The sequence below is a fragment of the Papaver somniferum genome, chromosome 3 (genome assembly GCF_003573695.1).
Source record: "Papaver somniferum cultivar HN1 chromosome 3, ASM357369v1, whole genome shotgun sequence".
NCBI classification, from domain to species: Eukaryota; Viridiplantae; Streptophyta; class Magnoliopsida; order Ranunculales; family Papaveraceae; genus Papaver; species Papaver somniferum.
The window spans coordinates 38,041,122-38,061,017 of record NC_039360.1 but is presented as its reverse complement, the minus strand read 5'-3'; the positions used below and the strand labels follow the sequence as shown (position 1 = coordinate 38,061,017).

The 19,896-nt window shown below is 37.2% G+C and overlaps 2 protein-coding genes and 1 long non-coding RNA gene across 3 annotated transcripts; all 3 read right to left on the bottom strand.

Moving 5' to 3' along the window:
• Positions 1-6,234: 6,234 nt before the first annotated feature.
• Positions 6,235-9,764, bottom strand: LOC113355908 (DEAD-box ATP-dependent RNA helicase 35-like). Its single transcript, XM_026598885.1, has 3 exons — positions 9,681-9,764; positions 8,214-9,183; positions 6,235-7,331 (listed from the first exon to the last, which is right to left on the bottom strand). Exons 2-3 carry the CDS (start codon positions 9,134-9,136, stop codon positions 6,467-6,469), a joined length of 1,788 nt encoding a protein of 595 aa, XP_026454670.1. The 5' UTR covers positions 9,137-9,183; positions 9,681-9,764; the 3' UTR covers positions 6,235-6,466.
• Positions 9,765-12,361: 2,597 nt separating this feature from the next.
• On the bottom strand, positions 12,362-17,004 carry LOC113355906 (probable methyltransferase PMT19). The gene is made up of 6 exons (XM_026598884.1): positions 16,046-17,004; positions 15,288-15,498; positions 14,768-15,068; positions 13,633-14,022; positions 13,082-13,159; positions 12,362-12,920 (listed from the first exon to the last, which is right to left on the bottom strand). Exons 1-6 carry the CDS (start codon positions 16,691-16,693, stop codon positions 12,659-12,661), a joined length of 1,890 nt encoding a protein of 629 aa, XP_026454669.1. The 5' UTR covers positions 16,694-17,004; the 3' UTR covers positions 12,362-12,658.
• Positions 17,005-17,424: 420 nt separating this feature from the next.
• On the bottom strand, positions 17,425-19,892 carry LOC113355907. The gene is made up of 3 exons (XR_003362645.1): positions 19,626-19,892; positions 18,877-19,015; positions 17,425-17,695 (listed from the first exon to the last, which is right to left on the bottom strand). It is a non-coding gene; the product is annotated as an uncharacterized LOC113355907 (long non-coding RNA).
• Between the last annotated feature and the right edge of the window lie 4 nt (positions 19,893-19,896).

Here is a 19,896-nt window from a genome sequence, read left to right as displayed (position 1 = left end):
ACAATTCTCGTAAAGCCGGACAGCTAGCTTGGCTTAGAATTCGGTTCTTAGCCTAAAAACTATCTCTTGGTGATTAGTAGTCATAACTTCAGGTCATTCTAGAAACATGTGTAGATACACTTTACACTCTTATCACGTGTCTTTAGTTGTTATCAGTGCTAGGATTGTGCCTTTGATAGATAGATTGACATCTCCATTTTGCTGTGAGCTTCTACTGTCTTGCACATGTCACATTTCATGGAATATGAGCTTATATTTTGTCCTAGAACTTTGTAGGTACGTTCTAAGCAAACCTTCACGAGACTTCACTCGTCCACTAGGGACACTTAGTGGTTTAAAAGGCTTAGTGCATACGCTAAATGCATTCGAGAGACCAACGACAGTGGTATAGGTAGGATTTCCTTAGTTTTATTTTACTTGAGGACAAGTAAAATTCAGGTTTGGGGGTATTTGATGAGTGCTAAAAAGTGCATATTTCTATATATTTTTCTTGGCATTTAACTCATCTTTTGTGCATTAATTCTACATTTTATCCCATATTCTGTATTTTCATTGTTTTCAAGAATAAATATTTTTATTAATTAATTTTGCATTTTTAGGTACTAAATAAAGCCTGGTTAACTCACGGAGCGAAAAGAGCAAAGAAACGGCAAAGACTCCCGCAGAAAGGCAGCGAAGAATGATGTTTGCAAGAGACGGATCAACTAGAAGTGGGCTTGAAGAGGAAGAATTGTCCTTAAAGAAGATATGGGCTTGGCATACCCAAGGCCCAAAACCCTTACCCAAATACATTTCCAATATCCATACCCATTTCCATGAGAGCCGTCAGATTGGATCCATCACATCATCCAACGGTCGCCTCATCACCGAGCATCAAATCTTGAAGCTCCTGTCAAACATCATAGTACCTAACTCCAATCTAAGCCGTCAGAATTGTTGTATCACGCATCCAACGGTCGCTGCAAGCCTGTTCCATCTTAGCCGTTCGATTCAATCCAGATGTGATCATCCAACGTATCATCTTCGCTGGACATCGAATTTGATACAACCGCTCAACACTACAACACCTAACACCTATACCCGCAAAACAAACGCACCCTTCTCCAATTCTATCGACTCCATCTTCTCCCTCACCGTCTGCAGAGAAAACTCTGCCATCACCAACTCTCTGCCACCACCACAACCATCACCGAGCTCTCAAATCACCAACAACCCCATCACCCCATCATCCATAACCTATTCCCTTCTAATTTCAGAGACCTAATTCACCTAATTCACTCGCCTCTTCTCAGAAACCCTAGGCGTGTGAGTTTGGTAAATTAGATTGAGAAATAACACAAATTGGAGGCATGGGCAGCATCAGGAGAGTCAGAAGAAGAATGGGTCGACGTACAGAAGCCATTATCAAAGATTAGGTAAACTGAATTTCAATTTTCAGAAACCCTAATTTACTGTTTTGGGGGTTTTGCTTGTAAAGTGTAATTGAGTATAAATAGATGCTTTGGGATGTTGTAATGGGGATGCCTGGACTAGCCAGTGCTTCACCCAAGAGGACTGGAATAGCCAGTGCCTCAAGGGTTACTTTTTATTTTAAATGATGTTGTAAACTTCAATTGTTTTTATCCTATCCATGCTCTGATCTTGTTGTGCTTGAATTGTATAGGATTGAATATCCTTATAGGTTGTTAAAACACTAAGCAAGCTTCTCTGCGGGTAGTTGCAGTGTGAGAGCCCCAACTACCACAAGGTTTAGAATTCATCTTAGTGCCTTTAGCCTCCTTTCTAGACCAACCCTTAGATGAACAGCCGGCTTTGAACCGCAACTGTCATCTAGTTATTCAGAAAGCCTAGAAGCTGACTGATAACTAACAAGGGACAAGAACATAGTTGGAAGACCTGCCTTTGTTTCTTTATCACTGCCCTTGGCTAACAGCCTTGGTTTGTTTGTCTTTGTTTCACTGTTTCTTATTCACTGCCACTGAATTTCACTTTCTTTGTTCTCTGTCACTGTTACCTCATTGCTTTAGTTACTGCCTTGTTAATTTAGATAACTAGCTTAAAAACTTCAACTATACACCCTAGTATTTGTGGTTCGACCCTGCCTTGCACACTCACTATAACAGACCCTGTGCACTTGCAGGTATCATTTCTGTGACTCTTTTAGAGATCCACCATCCGGTCCTCTTTTAATGATACGCGTGTAGTTGTGATCCCAAACTATCTTCTCAAATTCTTGCATAACGGTCCACCCTTCTAATGGTTGCTTGTGCGCTATAGATTGTACTTAGAGAAGAAACGTTCTGATCATCCTTTTCCTTGAAGCCTCTGAGAATCACTCTTGGTTTGATACATGCTTTGGTCATTATCTTTACATCCTCAAATTCATGAGGTTTTAGCTTCGGAACTAGGGAATGACCAACAAAATCTTTCGGATCCCGGTGGTTATGACGGCCAAACCATACCGCACAATCCCATTCCTTTTCTTTGTCTTTTAAATAGAATACAAGCTTGAAGGGGCAATTATCCTTCCTCGTATGAGTCTTGTATACCCTATTGGTCTTCTTTGGATATACATAACTCTTTTTATTATGGATATTCTTCTCCTTGTATTTCCCACTTCTCTCGCAAACCATCTCAAAACGATTATCTGAACGTTGGGTATTCCTCACCAACACACACATGTTCTTAAGAGCCGTCTCTTTTGCCCAAGCAATCGTTTCCTGTGGAGATTTTATTCCCCACATAAGGACAACAATAGAATATTATAAGGTTCATTACAAGCAATCCCCACATAAAGTTCTAAAAACTAGGTGAAAAGTATTGTTTGGTAACATACCGGAGGCATTTTATAGTATTCGGATGTATCCGGACCAAGCGGTTTGGAATTTGTTGGATCAATGTATGTCACAATCTAAGGAATGAATGAAAATAAAATTGAATTAGTTCAAACAAAAATTAAAGTACTATGCCGGGTACTATTCCCGGCATCCTCGACGGCAGTTCGGCAAAAACGACCTAAGCCGGAAATTAGCGCCGGCAATCTCGAAAAATGTTTCGGCTTTCCGGAAATGCACTTGAAAAAGAGCACCTAATTTTAAACAGTATCGGCATTGTATTTTCTTGAACATCGATGCCGGAATTGGTAATACTGGCATTCTCTTTACACAAGGTCCGACGCCAGAAATCGGAGCCAGCATTCTAGATACTTCTAAAACAACGCCGGTACCAAAGTGACTAACTTTTGGATGTTTTTCTGTTGGTACCGGAATTCTAGATATGAAAGATTCCAAGCCGGTATCTCGTGCCGGCTTGGTCCGTAATTTTTTTACCACGCCGGTAATAGGTTTCGGCGTGCTCGATAATTTGTATAAGACGCTGGTATTTAAGTTTTGGCTCTAACTCCTGGATGTTTTATTATTGGTGCCGGCATGGAAAGTTAGGAGGGAACCATGCCGGTTTGGATATTCCATGGAATATTCGGTGGTAGGTAAAAAGTTAACTTCGTGCCGGCATGGTTTTTTTGGTTGAAGACCACGCCGGAAATTGTTTCAGAATTGGGGAAATCTATTGCCGGCATGGAAATAGTATGAATATTGTGCCGGTTCTGGTGATGCCGGCGTGGTATTCATACTACGGGTATGCCGGCACCAAGCTTTTTCAGAGGAAAAATGGCGGTATAAAAAAAAAACAAATTTTCGACCCTTAGCAGCATTACCTGTGTGTTGGGGTTGCTTGTCTGTTGAACATATTTACTTTCTTGGGTTGGTTCTTCAAAAAACACTTGATTCTAACGAAAATCATGATCCAAGGGTGTTGGTTCATCATATAATTCCAATTGTGAGTTGTTATCATTAACCGAAGATTGAATATATGATTGTTGTTGTAGTTGAGCTAAAGATTCAGCAGCTGCAATTCTCTCCTCACAATCATCTTCCATTTTCACAAAAAAAATTCCACCCAAAATATTTTTCCCTCCTTCTACTCTCACCTCCTTCACACAAATTCAAATAAAAATACACACTAATTTATCCCCTAAATACTTAAGATTTTACTAAATATTATTAATCACTAAACCTGATCAGTGAGGGCTATATTAGAAATTAAAAAAATAATTACATAAAGGATATTTGGATACCTATTTTATCATGTAGCTATATCCCCAATTAATTTTGATATGCACGTTACTAAATTAAAAAACCACATAGATTTTTTTGCACCAAAATGCTCCCAGGGGTTTACCGAAGATTTTTGTGGGCCATAATAGCCGCAAAACCTCATTTTCCCTTAATTTAGAGAATAACAACAAAAACTTCACCTCCGCGCTCACATTTATCGCCGACTCCTTGAGACCTGCCTCTCTCCCAGTCTAACTAACACCTCTGTCTTATACATCACTAATTTTGACAAGTTTTAGCCCTAATTCTCTGTATTGTAGCGCCTCAACTCCTCGTCCTCCTTAGTTTGGAATAGCTTGTATGTAGGCTTTGTTAATGGAAGCTGCTAGATACTGCAACAGCCACAAATTGACTAGGAAATGTATTCTGTCTTCTTCAAGAAGTAGTTGAAGAAATTTCTTGTGGTGAGAAATATGGAACCCATTCTTACAAACAGAATTTGTTAAGATTAGAGTGTGATAATAAAGAGATTTATGGAGTAATAGATAGATTTTCAGAGAGTTTAATCCTAGGACCATATGATGTGTACAGTAGGATTAAAGGGATCAGTGCTAATTTTGAGAAAAATGAGAGGGTTGCAGCTAGAACTAGTGTTTACTCTTCTTTAGAGTTGAGTAACCCCATAAACAGCTCAAGCTCATCTGGGGAAGACTTGGGCGTTATGTCTGAGGGAAGTCCAGAATTCAAGAGTACTAGTAATGGTGATTCTAGGAAGTGTCAAAAGTTAGGATTTCAATTCCGCGAAATTGAAAAGCTGTTGGAAATACATGAAGAGGATAACCAGGTTATGAGGAAAGCATTTTCTGCTGGTGTGGAAGAAAGAAGTGAGTTGGTGAATGAGGTATATCAATTGTTCCAAGTTATTCAACAACGCATACGGGATCATCAAACAACTGATGAGAAATCGTTGCCGGGTTCATTCACCAACTTTAATGAGGTATGTAGGGGTTGGACTCCTTGACATGCTTAGTTTGGCGCTATTTTTTCTTTTTCGTTACTCCCAAATGCAAACTAATTTTTTCGTAGAATGCTTTTCTCATTGTGCACTACACTATATAGGGTTCACTCCTGTTAATTCCTGCCGTATTCAGAAGTAGCATGTAGCTTTGCTGTTTACCATATGATCCCTATTTGTATATATTCTTGGTTGTATTTTACTGTGCTTCTCTTTCAAATTTTTATGCAAATATTCAATACTTGGATTTGCATTTTTTATGTCGCTTACTATGTGAACAGGATGGAATCACTGCCACTGGTTTGCGGCAAGTTCTACTCCAAGCTACGAATGCATCTCTTGTTACCAGAGTTCGTAAAGCCAATATCCCTGCTTTTCAAAAGGCTACTAGTACTGAAGTGTCGTGACTGATCAAACTTGATAATGTAGGATGTACTTTTCTCATTTCTTTGCACATAGGGTTTTACATTTTTGTGCAAACCAGTTTATGCCTTTAGCTATGGCACTGAATCACTGATGCTGCTGCATACAGTCACTTGAGGTTGTTGTATAGTGGTGAACTTGTAATTGATTTTTGGGGTATGTTTGCAGATGTCATTGAAGTGTTATTATGTGAACTCGAAACTTATAATATGGAGTGTGAAGGTATCTACCACACCATATGCCAAAGTAATGGATCTGTTCTTCATAACAGGCACAAGTACCTTACATTTGATTCTGAATTTGGGTTATGGTACTTATGTGTTAATAAGTCCTGTAATGGACTAAGCATACCACACCTGACATGATTTTAGTTCTAGATCCCATGGCCATGTTCAGGCTGGTGTTCAGTTAATGGGGTTTGACTGTCGTTTTGGTAAGGCAGACAATTTTCCAGTGGTGCCTCCTCATATCTCAGCAGTATCCTCTTAGTAAAATTGCATTGATCTATTTTCCAGTGGTGCCTCCTCATACCTATGCATACACTGTCTATCAATTTTACTAAGAGGATACACAACGTAGGCAACCAGAGAATGCTGCTGAAAATTGGATAATCATCAATGCAATTCAGTGTCCAACCACTAAATCGGATAAATTGAATAAATACACTTTAAATACTTGAAATAGCAAGATCATTTAAAATTTACTCTCATTATTCCTAATCAGTGTTTCTGGTAAATTGGCTGATATTCTGACAAAAACTACTTGAAATTATACATTAAAAAGTTAAAACAAAGGAAAACACTACATATTTCTGTAAAAACTGAGAACATAGAATATTCCCAAATGCAATCCAGATACAAGGTCTGCCTTCTTTTTCAAGTAAAAAAAAAGGTGGAAAAACATGACAGAAGTATCAGACTTCCCCACGGTAGCCGCCAGAGCCAAAGTAGTCTCTTCTAGAATTTGCAATTGACTGACTCTTCTGATGCTCCAACTTGGGACAATCACTGATACGATGCCCTAGACCACCACAGTAAGCACAACCCTTAACTCCACTTAAATCAGTAATGTCAGGCCCATTGTCCATTGGATCGTCAAGTTCTGCAAGAACTGGAGGAATCCTCTGCTTCGCTTCTTGCAAGAGATGCTTCAGATCAAGAAGAGTAGTTTCACTTTGGTTCTTGTTTATGAAAGTCGTAGCAATACCTGTTTTTCCACACCGTCCAGTACGTCCAATCCTATGGACATAGTTCTCAATTTCCGCAGGCATGTCATAGTTGATCACATGTTGAATATCAGGAAAGTCCAACCCTTTGGAGGCAACGTCAGTAGCCACCAACACATCTTTTTTGCTTGCTTTAAAAGAAGAAATTGCATATTCTCTCTCCTCTTGATCTTTCCCTCCATGAATGGCCACTGCCTCAACTCCTTTCAAAAGAAGATATTCGTGGATATCATCCACATCGGCTTTGTTCTCACAGAAAATCAGTACAGGAGGTGGGGTCTTTTGAAGGCACTCAAGAAGGTAAACAATCTTAGCCTCCTGCTTCACATATTCTACTTCTTGTATGACATCCAGATTTGCAGCTCCAGCTCGTCCAACATTAACCGTCACTGGTTTAACAAGAGCACTTCTTGCGAAGTTCTGGATCTTTGTGGGCATGGTGGCGGAAAAAAGAAGAGTTTGCCTCTGTGATTTAAAGTGGTCAAACACTTCTCTTATGTCATCTTCAAATCCCAAATCTACCAATCGATCAGCTTCATCTAATGTCAAGTACCTAAGGAAAAAGAAAAAAACATATAAATAAACATGGTATACCATATACACAAACATCTTCAAACTGGATCAGATTAAATTCATTGATCAGACCAAAAATAAAAACTAGCATAGAATGGCAATATTACAAAAACAAGCATTAGTACATGTAAACATTGTCCTTCAAACAACTAAACAATTTTCGCGCATAAACTGAGGGCTTCAACTATGGAAAATCTTCCCCAAGAGACAGCATTTTAGCCCTTCTAGGGTTTGACTCACAGGATAAGAAAAATGGAGCTATTATCGTCCATAATGTAAGAAAAATCTTCCCCAAGAGACAGCATTTTAGCCCTTCTAGGGTTTGACTCACAGGATAAGAAAAATGGAGCTATTATCGTCCATAATGTAAGAAAACTTGCTGATGGCAAATACAGTTCCTCTTTCTACCAAACTGTGACAGTGGACCAGATTTAAAAAGAAAACTATCACTCTTGCTAGCTCCTAGTAGACAGAAGATTGTCCCCATTGTTACAAATTAACTGATCAAAGACTCATTATTAAAAACCATCTTATAAGACTACCAATTAACTTTGATACGAAAAACACAGAGGAAGTATATCCAAGTATCCTTTTTCCAATCCTACAATCAACGTCCAATAAACTAAACGTTAGCACCGTCCTCTTAGAAATGATGGCAAAATTTTCAAATTGATCACACAAATATTACCCATAAACCATCCTTTTTTCCATATGACTCATAAACAAGACGATAACCTATGTAAATAGCTACTGACCAATTCAGTCATTAAGATCATCAAAGTTGTAAAGGACAGGCCAAAAAGTATATAACTAAACAAAATAATTCAAGAAAAAAAAGGTTGTCTAAGTTCAAAGTCCATACCTGCAATTGTCAAGATTCATTTTCTTCTTTGCCAGCATGTCCTTCAATCTCCCAGGAGTGGCAACCACAATATGCACTCCCTTTTTTACCACCTCCAACTGTGATCTCATATCAATGCCACCGATACACAACAAAGGCCTTATTTCAGGGTACCCTTGCTCCTTCAATGGGACTAGAAACTCTTCCACCACGTCAAAAGTCTGCCTAGCAAGTTCTCTTGAGGGGCAAATTACCAAACAAAATGGGCCTTCTCCAGGTACAATTGGCATCATGATTTCTTCTTGTATCGCAATCATAATCAACGGAAGCACAAAAACTAATGTCTTCCCAGACCCTGTAAAAGCGATTCCTATCATATCCCTTCCAGATAAGATAACGGGAAGCCCTTGGACCTGAATCGGAGTTGGTTGTACAATCCCTTTTTCTTTCAATTTCTTTAGAACTGGTTCCGGAAATCTCATGTCTTTAAATGTTTTAATTGGTGGAGGCACTTGATCACCATCAACAAGTATGTGCCACTGTTTTCGAATCAAATCACAGTCTTTTGGAGACATCCTTCTTATGGGTAACGGCGGTTTCCACCCAGTCTCCAATGGCTCAGTATAAGTAATTCCTTTAGCTAATTCCCGAACAGACATCAGTGTTTTACGATCAGAGAGGTGTTCAATCATTTCCTTCTCTTCTTGAACTTTCTGCTCAATTGGGGTTATCTCTGGAAGATCACGTTTCAGCTGAGATGCCTTAACTAAAAGACTTGGCTTATTTTCCGCAAGCTTTGATTCCTCAACATCTCCCTCTCCGAGTACTGCCGTTTTACCACCTTTCCTTTGAAGAATTTTCTGAGCTTCCATTAATCTCCTTTTCTTCACAGGTATATATTCTTCATAATCATCATCTTCCTCTATCTCAACTGTTGATGCCATCTTGAGTGATAAGAAGAACTAAAAGAGAAATACCTAAAACCCTAAACCTGCAAATTTAAAAAAATAAATATCAGTGAAGTTGTAAGCAATGAAGGCAAACCATCAGGTACTTTAATTTTCAGATAAAGTAGGATTTCATTCTGTATAAAAATTCAAGCTAAAGAAAAATATCATTCCATCCTATACCCGAAGGGAGCCAGGAACTTAGGCTCAAGAGGAGTCAAATTCAATCAGTAAAGCGAAAATGAATTTTAGGGTTTTGATTGAGAACTAAATTTCAAAATACTCAACTATTCAATCTAATTCATAAAATTAATAAAGACCCATGATTCCAAATCTAACCTAAATTTCCTAAAAATCCATGTTATTGCAAAAATTCTAATTTTAGACCTGTAACCCTAATATTTGGAACAGATTTTTGTTTTTAAATCTAAACCAAATAACAGATTCAAGGTGCCTGAATTAATCAAATATACCAAGTAAATGAAATTGAAAGCTCAAAGTAAGCAATAAAACAGATGTTTAAGAAAGAGAAGATTCGAACCTGAAACTGTCTATCTCAGATGGAAGACGGAGGGGGGAACTGCTGAAGTTATTCGAAAACTTTGTAGACTGGAGAAGAGGACTCGTCCCTTCGCTGAGAATCTGAGATATATACTTTAGTTTTTATCTGTTCTTACACCGAAATTACACTTGACGTAACAGTTTTTTCACACACAAAGAAAACCAGCTTTGTAACAGTTCGGGTAAAAATGCGTTTTTAAAGATTCTAACCTTGACTTGTATGAAAAGAGTGGAAATTCCTACACTAAGGAGCAATTGGCCTCACTTTGTCCGTGATAATAAAGGCTGTCTAATTATGAATGGATCTCCACAATGGATTTCCATCTTCCAAAAACGAATAAAAATAACAGTTGACGTTGGTTCAGTAGTTATATCATAGATGATTATTATGTGTTATAAAAAAATTTCTTGTTATTAAACTAGTCATTTACATTTATTTCAGTGGAGATTTTAATTCGTATGTTGATAAAGCTGTTAAACATTGTACTTGATATATGTATATTGAGTGGTGGGCAGTCTTACCCGTTTTCCTCCCCCAATATTTATAAGCATTTCTCTTAATATAATGCTTTTTATTAACAAAAAATACGAAAAACAAAAAGGGGAGTTCCATATCTGGATTATCCATGGCTCTGGATAGCTCTCATGGCTTGTCCACTAGACCCCAAAAAAGCAGTACTTACTTGAGTTACAAAAATGCTACGCTATCATGGTCCGTGGAAAATCAAAAAATATTCAAAAAGGAATTCGTTGGTTTACCACCATCGGATGTGGAGATGTGACGTCACCAAACTACAAAATTAACCCAGGTTTTTCAAAAATAACTACCGCATCTTTGTCGAATATTTCATATATCTAATTTTCCTAGATGCTTTATAGATGTCATATTTGTTCCTTATTTCTAGCGCCAAGAAGATTTGCAAATCTAAACACTTAGAATTTTGAAAATAAGAGCTCGTGACTGCGTAATAACATCATAAAAATAAAGCTTCAAAGATATCAAGACAGTTCACGGTGATTTTACTATATATATTCCATCTATCGAGTGTAAGCGCAAAGAATTAAGATGAGATCAACGGATTCTTCATTGCAGCCACAAAGAAGGAATTTCTTGGTACGAGAGTATCCCCACTTCACAGTACTATTAAGTTGTGATAAGTTTGTAGAGAGCAGCAACACAGACACAAAAAGCATATCTTCAAGGGAATTTGATGGCTACAAAATCGATTTATGAGGGAACTCATGATGAATTTTGCATTAATCTATTGAGCTCTCTGTATAAAAATTTAATTAAAAATCTACGTGATGGGCAAGTGACCATCTTCTCTTTATCAACCACAATGTAGTTAGATTAATCTGATACATGATCATGGTTCTTACTGAAAGCCATTCTCATTGACGAATGTTAACAATTTTAGTAGTGTTTTTAATGTTTCCTTCGTTGATCGATCATAGAAGTAGATACGGAAGAGTTAATACAAGGAAGCCAGCTAGGAAAACTTAGAAACTGATAATGTAACATACTAATTAACATGCATTCTTGTCCTTGGTGGTGATTATGTGATTCACATGTTAACCTTGATAGTAATAGTCCTCCTATGAAGAAGACTTTTTTGGCGCCAAAAAACAAAGGAGTATATGAATTCGTGTATTTGGAAAATAGGATATATGAAATATTCGACAAAGATATGGTAGGTAGTTTTGAAAAACCTAGGTTAAGTATGGAGTTTGGTGACGTCACATCTCCAACATCCGAAGGTGGTATTTTTGAACTCGCGCTGCGAGTTCAAAGTATTTCCTGGAAAATCCCAAAGAGATTTTTCACTGAGTGATACAAACTCGAGTCGCAGGTTCCAAACGAAAATCACTAAAGCTGGGAAAATGAATCTAGATCTTTGATCATTCCCCTCTTTACTCTATTACCATTTACCAATCTCAATGCTAAAGTCATTTTACCTCTCCACTATTCAGATTATGCCACATCTTGTCCCAAAATTGGAATATCCCCTGTTGTCCCAGCTATAGGAGGGTCGGCTCCAAACCCCGAAATTCCATGGGGTGGAGTCCACGAGGCTGCTTTTGAGAAAAATCTTGGGAATAATTCCCGATATGAGTAGAATCCGTGTTGATATATGTATGCTTCTGGCATTTTATGTCTTATGAAATCCCCTCGTTCGTTTTTGTTTATTTTTTATTTTTAAAAATTCTAGTTTTGAACTTCTTTCCCAAACTATATCAATCCACGCTATAATTATTCACATGTCAACCGGTAAACAAAATATTTGGTTTCTAGTTTTAGTTGAGAGTTTTTGGTATAATTTCGTCATCATGACTAACCCGCTCTCCTTTCTTCCAAAACCCTAATATACTAGTGATATATATATTCGTTTCAGAAACTCTTAAAACAACAATAGAATTATACTTTTAAAATCATAAACCCCTAAGAGCATCTCCAACAGTAGGTAAAAGTCATACGTGGATGTGATTGTTAAACCCAAAACCTTATCTCTGTATAATTTCATCTTCAATGGATTAAGATGTGATCTATCGATTCTTCATGTAAACATTTGGTATGACTTTTGTCAACTTGGTGGTTGCTGGTGAATGAAAACCACAAGGGGATGAGCAAATGCATCATGTGAGAGGTGGTTCTGCCATGTGGCTTTTTGGCGGTCCGTTTAGAATTTTCGATTAGACAGCAAACGCTGCAAACCACATACAAGTGTTTGATTTGATATAATTTCATAGCTACATGATCTTAAAGAATTTACAAAAAAACAACCTGTCAGCTATTCTACAACATTAGCTTACACGGTACTTGGTAGATTAGCTTAAGCTGTCAGGTTACGTGGTCTGCGCAGCATTCTGTTAAGACCCTGGTTGGTGCAGCTTTGATACAAATTTGTAAGACCTGGTGGGGATCCAGACCAAGCACTTGAAGATGGAGACATATGGAACTCACGACTTCTCTAAAAACGACCAAGTGGTTGAAACTCCTTGAGCATAATCTGAATTGCTTAATGGTTCAGAGTTGTCAATATAGAGTACTTTTTCAGGATGGCTAGCTCCGTTCTCGCTATGATACATTATGCAATTCCATTTCATTCTTTCTGCAATGCCTTGCGCTTTTACAATGATGTCAACGTGATCTCTTATAATCACAATCCCTTGAGGTCGAAGAATACGGTGCATCTCAAAGAGAATGTCGACAATGCCACATCTGCAAGAGAAAAAGTAGAAACAACAAAGTATATATCATTGAAAGTTGCTACAGAAAAAAAACTTTTAGGGTGGCAGTTTCAGGATGCAGAACCGGAATATGATAAGTTCTTTGTTTATGTGATTCTTCTAGGTAATGTACAAAAGGAACAACGAGCTTACTTTTCCATGTACATGGAGAATATCCCATTTGCATGTATCATATCATATGTCCTTGGGTATGTTGAGAAGGACTCGCACCTACAGAAAAACAAACAAGCTATATGTAAAATAAAACTTCATTTCTTGAAACAAAAAGACTGTGATTAATGACCATACAAGGGGAAGAAAAAACTTGCTAGAAGTCGTGATCAACCAGAGAAACAATTGAAAATTAAGGGTGCCAATGGGTTGCCATGATCCATTAACCAAACCTAAACATAACCCACTATCTAAAACTGTTTCGACATAACTCTGTACCACACAACATCCCTTGGTATTACAACCATTTTATAGTTTTCTCTTACTCAATATTCATGTAACATGAGCTACACATTGGAAGAATTAGAACCAAATACCTGACAAGCAACTACTCGGGTTATCATCCCACCCCATTAAAATTAAATGCAAACAAATTTATTTTACTGTTTCTTCGATGTGTATAGTTTCTACTCTGTGTACTTAAGGTCACGGTCTCTACTTCATTTATCAGAAAAAAAAAGAAAAGAACTTACCAGTTCATGTAAGTTCCAATGAGGCCACGCTCATAGATGACACCAAGGGTGTTAACATTTGCATCAGAAGGAACCACATTCATAACCCAAACAGGGTATTTGGAAAGCGCAGCCGCAAAACCACCTAAACCAGCATTCATGTCCATAATGTTTCTAAGTTTACCAGTCGAGAGAGAATTTATAACTTTAGCATACTGAGAAACCCTTCCTTTCCAAATCTTGTTGTCTTCATTAAAATTTCCAACTGTTATCGATTTACCGACCCCATTTCTGATCCTAGGTGGTTCAGCATTTAATCTTTCTGACCATTTCTCCAAAGCACCTCCGGATATAGTTTTGACATCTATAACCTTTGGAAGAGGTGTGATGCATGGCTCCATTTTCTTGTACCTGTGAGAGCTTGTATCAGAATACATGAATATGAAAGGAGAATTGCAAATACAGACGAGTTCGGAAAGACGAGAACCTCAATTGCAGATCATGGGAAATAGAGAAATAAGAAAATGAACTTGGATGCAAGTGTAACATCAGTCAAGAAAACTGCCAACACACAATGGAAACAATTCCCTGTAGATAACCGAAACTGAGTTCCCTTAACTTGTCATTACTTTCTTATCATAAGTTAGAGATACTTTTTCTCCCCTTCATATAACAAGGATTGAACAATATATATGCTAATAAACTAGTCAACAGCAGGAGCAGGTGTAATACATTCAAAGTTTATGACCTTTAGCATACATAGCTATCCTGTGGGAGACCTGGTCAAAGTTTTGCCTAACAAAAGCAAAAGAGATACTTGAAAAGAGATTTTTAAAGCTTTAATATCTAAGATAATCGGGCGAATTTTCCACGGTATTTGATCATCTGAACTTTGTAAAGATCGAACACAATAAACTTACTTAGAGAATCTCAGATATCCCAAATATCCAGGAAGAAAAGATTTCCAATCATGAGACTAACTAAAAACAATATAGGTAACTGAAAGGACTAAATACTCTATAAGCTAACAACAATGCTTACAGAGAGGTATCAAGACATCTTAGGATTCAGATTAATTTATAAGAATTATTCTTCAGAACTTCATGGATGACGAAAAAAAGTTCCGAGGTCTAAGAACATGATTACGGAAACATACCAACCGGCATCAGGATCATTTGCATCATCACAAAAGCGAGGAGATTTCAAAAATCTTGCATTTTGGACACAATGGACATGATTAGTTGGCTTTCTCCATATTGCAATTGAACCCCTTTCTGCTACTTTCTTCCAGCACAGTCTCTTTGCGAGATCCTCCAAAGCGGCTTGCTCTTCCTCCAAGTCCTTTTCTCTTTTATCCCAATCTTTGTAGCTGGATTTCCCATTAATGGGTGGCCCAGACAAGACCCAATACCCGCCAGGACGTAACACTCGATCAATTTCCATTAGATATAATCCACCTACTCGTTTAAATCAGAGAGTCCATGTTAGCGAAATATAAAAAATTGATGAAACTTGTTTCATTTAAAAAATTTCAGAAATTCAGATCGATTAAGCATCAATGGTGTTTATTTTCTATAAAACTAATTAATAATCACTTTGATATGGTCTTCTGTGTATCATTTGGCCTTAGAATATAAAAGGTTACACAACAAAAATGAGAATCCGGGCTTAATTACCATAATCAGTCCATGGAACTAGGCACCGTGCACAATGAGCCATATCAAAAGACCTTGACGGGTATGGTAATCTATGGATGCTTAGTATTCCAAGCATCGCTGGCAGTCCCCTTTCTAGAGCAAACTGTACTTGAGCTTCATGTATGTCTCTTGGTGCAATTGACATTGTCAAAATATTATAATCTGATAGTTCCGCACCAAAGCTTGCAACCTGATGGGGAAAACAATGACCGACTGTTGAGAGTGTCCTATGAAGTCTACAAGCTAGAGTAACCAGAATTGTGCATAACTAGAACAGACGGAAACCCGAAAAATACATTATAGGCAGACAAGAGAAGTTAAAATGTCAGATAACAAAAGAAGGCATCTAAAGACCAGACACATTAGCTAGCATACCAAATGCCTCCAAAATGATTTCCAAACATGGAACAAAGGTATCTTACCTACATACATGTTTGGAACAAGATCGTCTAACACGGACCAAACTACTACTATTTTCTATCCCCAGGCAGTCACCATCTTAAACGACGATTAAAGAAACAAGTACCCACATGCTAATGATTCATAAATCGCCACAAGTTAACCCGAATAATGAAACCCCCACAATTAAACATCGAATGGGTAATCAAAGTTAGAATTCCATGTTTCATTAATTGCAGTACTAATTATAGCCAACAATGGTCCTCACTTACAAAATTATAGTACGAAACACTCAAGAAATTGAATTAAGGTGATTGTACAGAAATTTAATTACTTACCCCACAACCAACATCAAGAACAGTCCTGACATACCCAGACTTCAATGGAATGAACTTCCCAATCTGATCAACATAATCTTTAACACCGAATTTAAAAGAAGTACCCCCACCAGGAAAAACCAAACGATTCCCTTCTAACCTAACCCAATTCTGTGATTGTTTACTAACAACCAATCTCTTAGAAGGCACATTCTGAAACCAAGCGAATTTCTTACTTTCCGGCCATTGAAACGGCGTCCTATACCCAACAGGAACAGGAACCAAACACTTAACCTTCTTCTCTTCATCATCTGGACAATGTCTTTCTCTATGAAACTTCTTCTTCCTATCAAACAAACCCTCTCTTAATGGGTTATGACATGGAATATAATCTGTGAAATTCTCAGAACAAAATTCAAAGAAACTCGAATCAATAGTATCAAATATTGTATTGATTCTATGGTGAGGTTCAAAATCTAAATTCCGCGAAGATGTTGTAGTATGAATAAAGAGATTGAGTTGTGGACAAATTGGATCATCAATATAAGAAGAATCATCAATTCGATTGGATTTCTTGTATGAACCTAATATGTAAAAGAAATAACAAAGGAATGTCAATACCAGGAGTTTTACTAGGGTTTTTCTTAATGGGTTTCCTGGTTTTCCCATGGTGTTGACTTTATGATGATGATGAAGATGAAAGGTTCAGATCAAGGGTTGATGATAATCAATGGGTTCAGTGGATTTTGCTGACATGATTGCTTGCTTGATTGGTGTTTTTGGCGGGTAAAATTGGAGATGGTGAGATTCTTACATGTGTTCTGCAGAATCTGCCCTGACTATGTGACTTATAGTTGGACTGGATTCCGAATTCCGAGGATACAGTTACCGGTTTTCTCTGTTTCCTTGAAACCTGGTTTGGAACTTGGGAGTTGTGATCGTGATAGGACTCACGCGCGCCAGGGGTTTTGATGAGAGACCAGGGGGTGAATGTGGGGGCTATCTATGATCCTCCATGATATTGCATTTGAGTAAGAATAGCACCATGTTTGTTTTCCTGTCGATTTGACTGAAATCACTAATTTGTGTTAGATCTGACTCAACTGACTTAAAATATGTGAGTGCGTGGTTTGGTTTCATGAGTCAAGCGTAGGGCTGTACAACGGATAGGGTGGGTAGGATATGACTTATTTCGCCACCCTACCCGCTAAATGTCGGGTAAGAAAAAATTTACCCGTCCTACACGGCATTAAACGGATAAGACCCTACTCTACCCGTTTAATGACGGGTCGGGTAGGGTAGGGTAGCGGGTATAACCGTTTTTTTTTCTCCTTTTTGGGTCTAATTGGACTGTATATAAAAATGCTTCATAAAAAAAAAAAAAAAAAAAAAATCTTGCAACAGCACAAAGGTCAATCTAGCTAAATATGTACCGACTGATACTGCCAATCTAACTAGGTAAAAGTGAACAAACAAAAGAACAAAAAAAGATCTTGCAACGGCACAAAGGCTCAAGAAACAAAAGTTCTATTCTTTTCAAAATCGACGATGACTCCCAACATAATTCCATGTTCTTCACGTAACGTATCATCATCAAAAGCTCTTCATATGACCTTCTTCTTCAATCATCATCTACCATGATGGAATACGTACTAAGATCACCAAATAAATCTGCATAACAACAGATAAAGCCAACCAACATCAAAATCTCTTTATACGTTACATATCAAAGCTGATTAACAAAGATTAATTAAGAGTCGCAGCATATCAACAATGCAGAATCTTTTCAACTGGCGCAATAGTGTCACTTTCTGAAAGAACAAGTGCAGCCCTTACCAGTACAACATAAAGAAATGGAATTTCAGACCTATTCACTCTAGTATGTGATAGAACAATGAAACAACATAGTCATTTCAAGCAAATCTGCATGTAGGGATCTAGCTAAGATGATACATTTAACAAAAGAGCAAGAGTTTGAAAACAAATACTAAAGGAGCTACAACAATGTCTTGTGATGTTCTTTATGACAAGAAAAATCTGACAAGTTTCAGTAAATTTCACACAACCAACTAATGGAACACACAGAATCAATTCACATTTTTTCCTTAAATGACTTTCCTATAAATGTTATCAAAAAAAATTAATATTTTTGAAGAACAAGCGACAAAGGAAAAACATTTAAATAGTCTAAGGTTTCCTGCAAGAGTTGCACAGAAATAACAAAGCATGCATCTAAAAAAGATAATGGGAACATGTTAACTAATATACACAGTAGACCCACCAGTCCTCCCATTTTTCTAAAAACCAAAATGTTTACCTCCAACAATTGACGAACAAGTTAATCATGGTACCTATCTAACCTACCCGCGTATTCCTAGTAGGTCCATTCGTTAAAGCTGGTCCTCTAAGAAATACAAAATATGCAGGTGCAGCCGCTGGCCATGTTACCGTTCCCAGCATAAGTTAATAAATCTTAGTTAATTATTCGTTAAAGAGCTCCATAATAATAGTTGCAGTATGATAGTGCAGGTCAGGTTCAATACCCTACTTGATCTTCTTTACAAACTAACTTTTCACACAAAAAATAAATGAACACGACTACATAAGTCTCTTGTCAACAGCTAAATGTGTTCTGGAATGTTAAGCGAACGTGGAAAAATATGCTTGTATTGCTCAAATTCTTAAGTGAAGAAACATCAACATATCTAAATAAGCAAAGCGAAAATGCTTCTACATATAGTCGGATTTTTTTTTGCACTAGGTGTAGTGGAGAACTTGCAGATTTTATGGAACTGGTTTAAAGAGACAACATAGTACTTAAAATTGAGAGATAATCATTCATATAAACATACTAGTCCTGGTCAGCAGACACTCCAAGCAATTCGAAAGAGAATCATGAGAAGATAATCATATATCTTGCCACATAAGGCAAGACAGGTAAAAAAGCTTTAGCCCCCCTGAAACTTCCATTTAATAGATTCAGATAATTTCCTGGCATGAAAAAAGAAAAGCACAATCAAATCAGAGGACTAATCAGATTGCATCACTTTCACTCCAATCATAGAAACAATAGGACATGTTCGTTACATTCATACAGAAATCAACGCCGACTTATACAAAGTAGCAAGAGCTAGCACATAATATTTAACCTAGCAGAAATATGTTATTACCTTTTACTCACTGAGTCCCATACCATTCCTCACTGAAAAACAAAACTACTAAATTATATTCTCATTACAAGGCATTTGTATTAGCTAAGGTACCTTATTAGTTCTTCTGATCTTAATTATACATGCATTAAGCATCTAATTATCCAAATCACAAACCGAAGAGATGGGAAAATGGATCTAAGAGAACCTCTTAACAAACTAATTTCATTCTCATAAACAACATTGGAAAACAAAGAAACCCATAATTCATGTACAAATAAGGAACCCTAATTGAATTTCTCTAAACCAAATTAAGAAAACAAGCAATCATGGTAATTACGACCTATCCTAGTAATGAATTGAAAAAATAAAATCAATCTACAACATAACTAACCAATTGAATTAGGGCAGAAGAAATTATTAAAAACAAAACCAGTTAGGAAGATACTTACCTCTCGCACCCGAAATTGACAAACCCCAATGCTTAAATTTAACTGAAAACCTGAAACTCTTGTGTTTGGAGGTAAAGAAGATACTCGATGGAAATGGTTACTTCAGATTTCTATTGTTACATACGTTTTGATTTCGGTTAGGACGATGAATAATTTGTGATGGTGAGTTTCGATCTTTGATGTGAGAGTGAGGTTCCTCTTCGATTTCTAACTATGATTTCTAATTATTGAGAAAAAAACTGGATTTTCAATCTAAGGTTCTGGGAGTTTC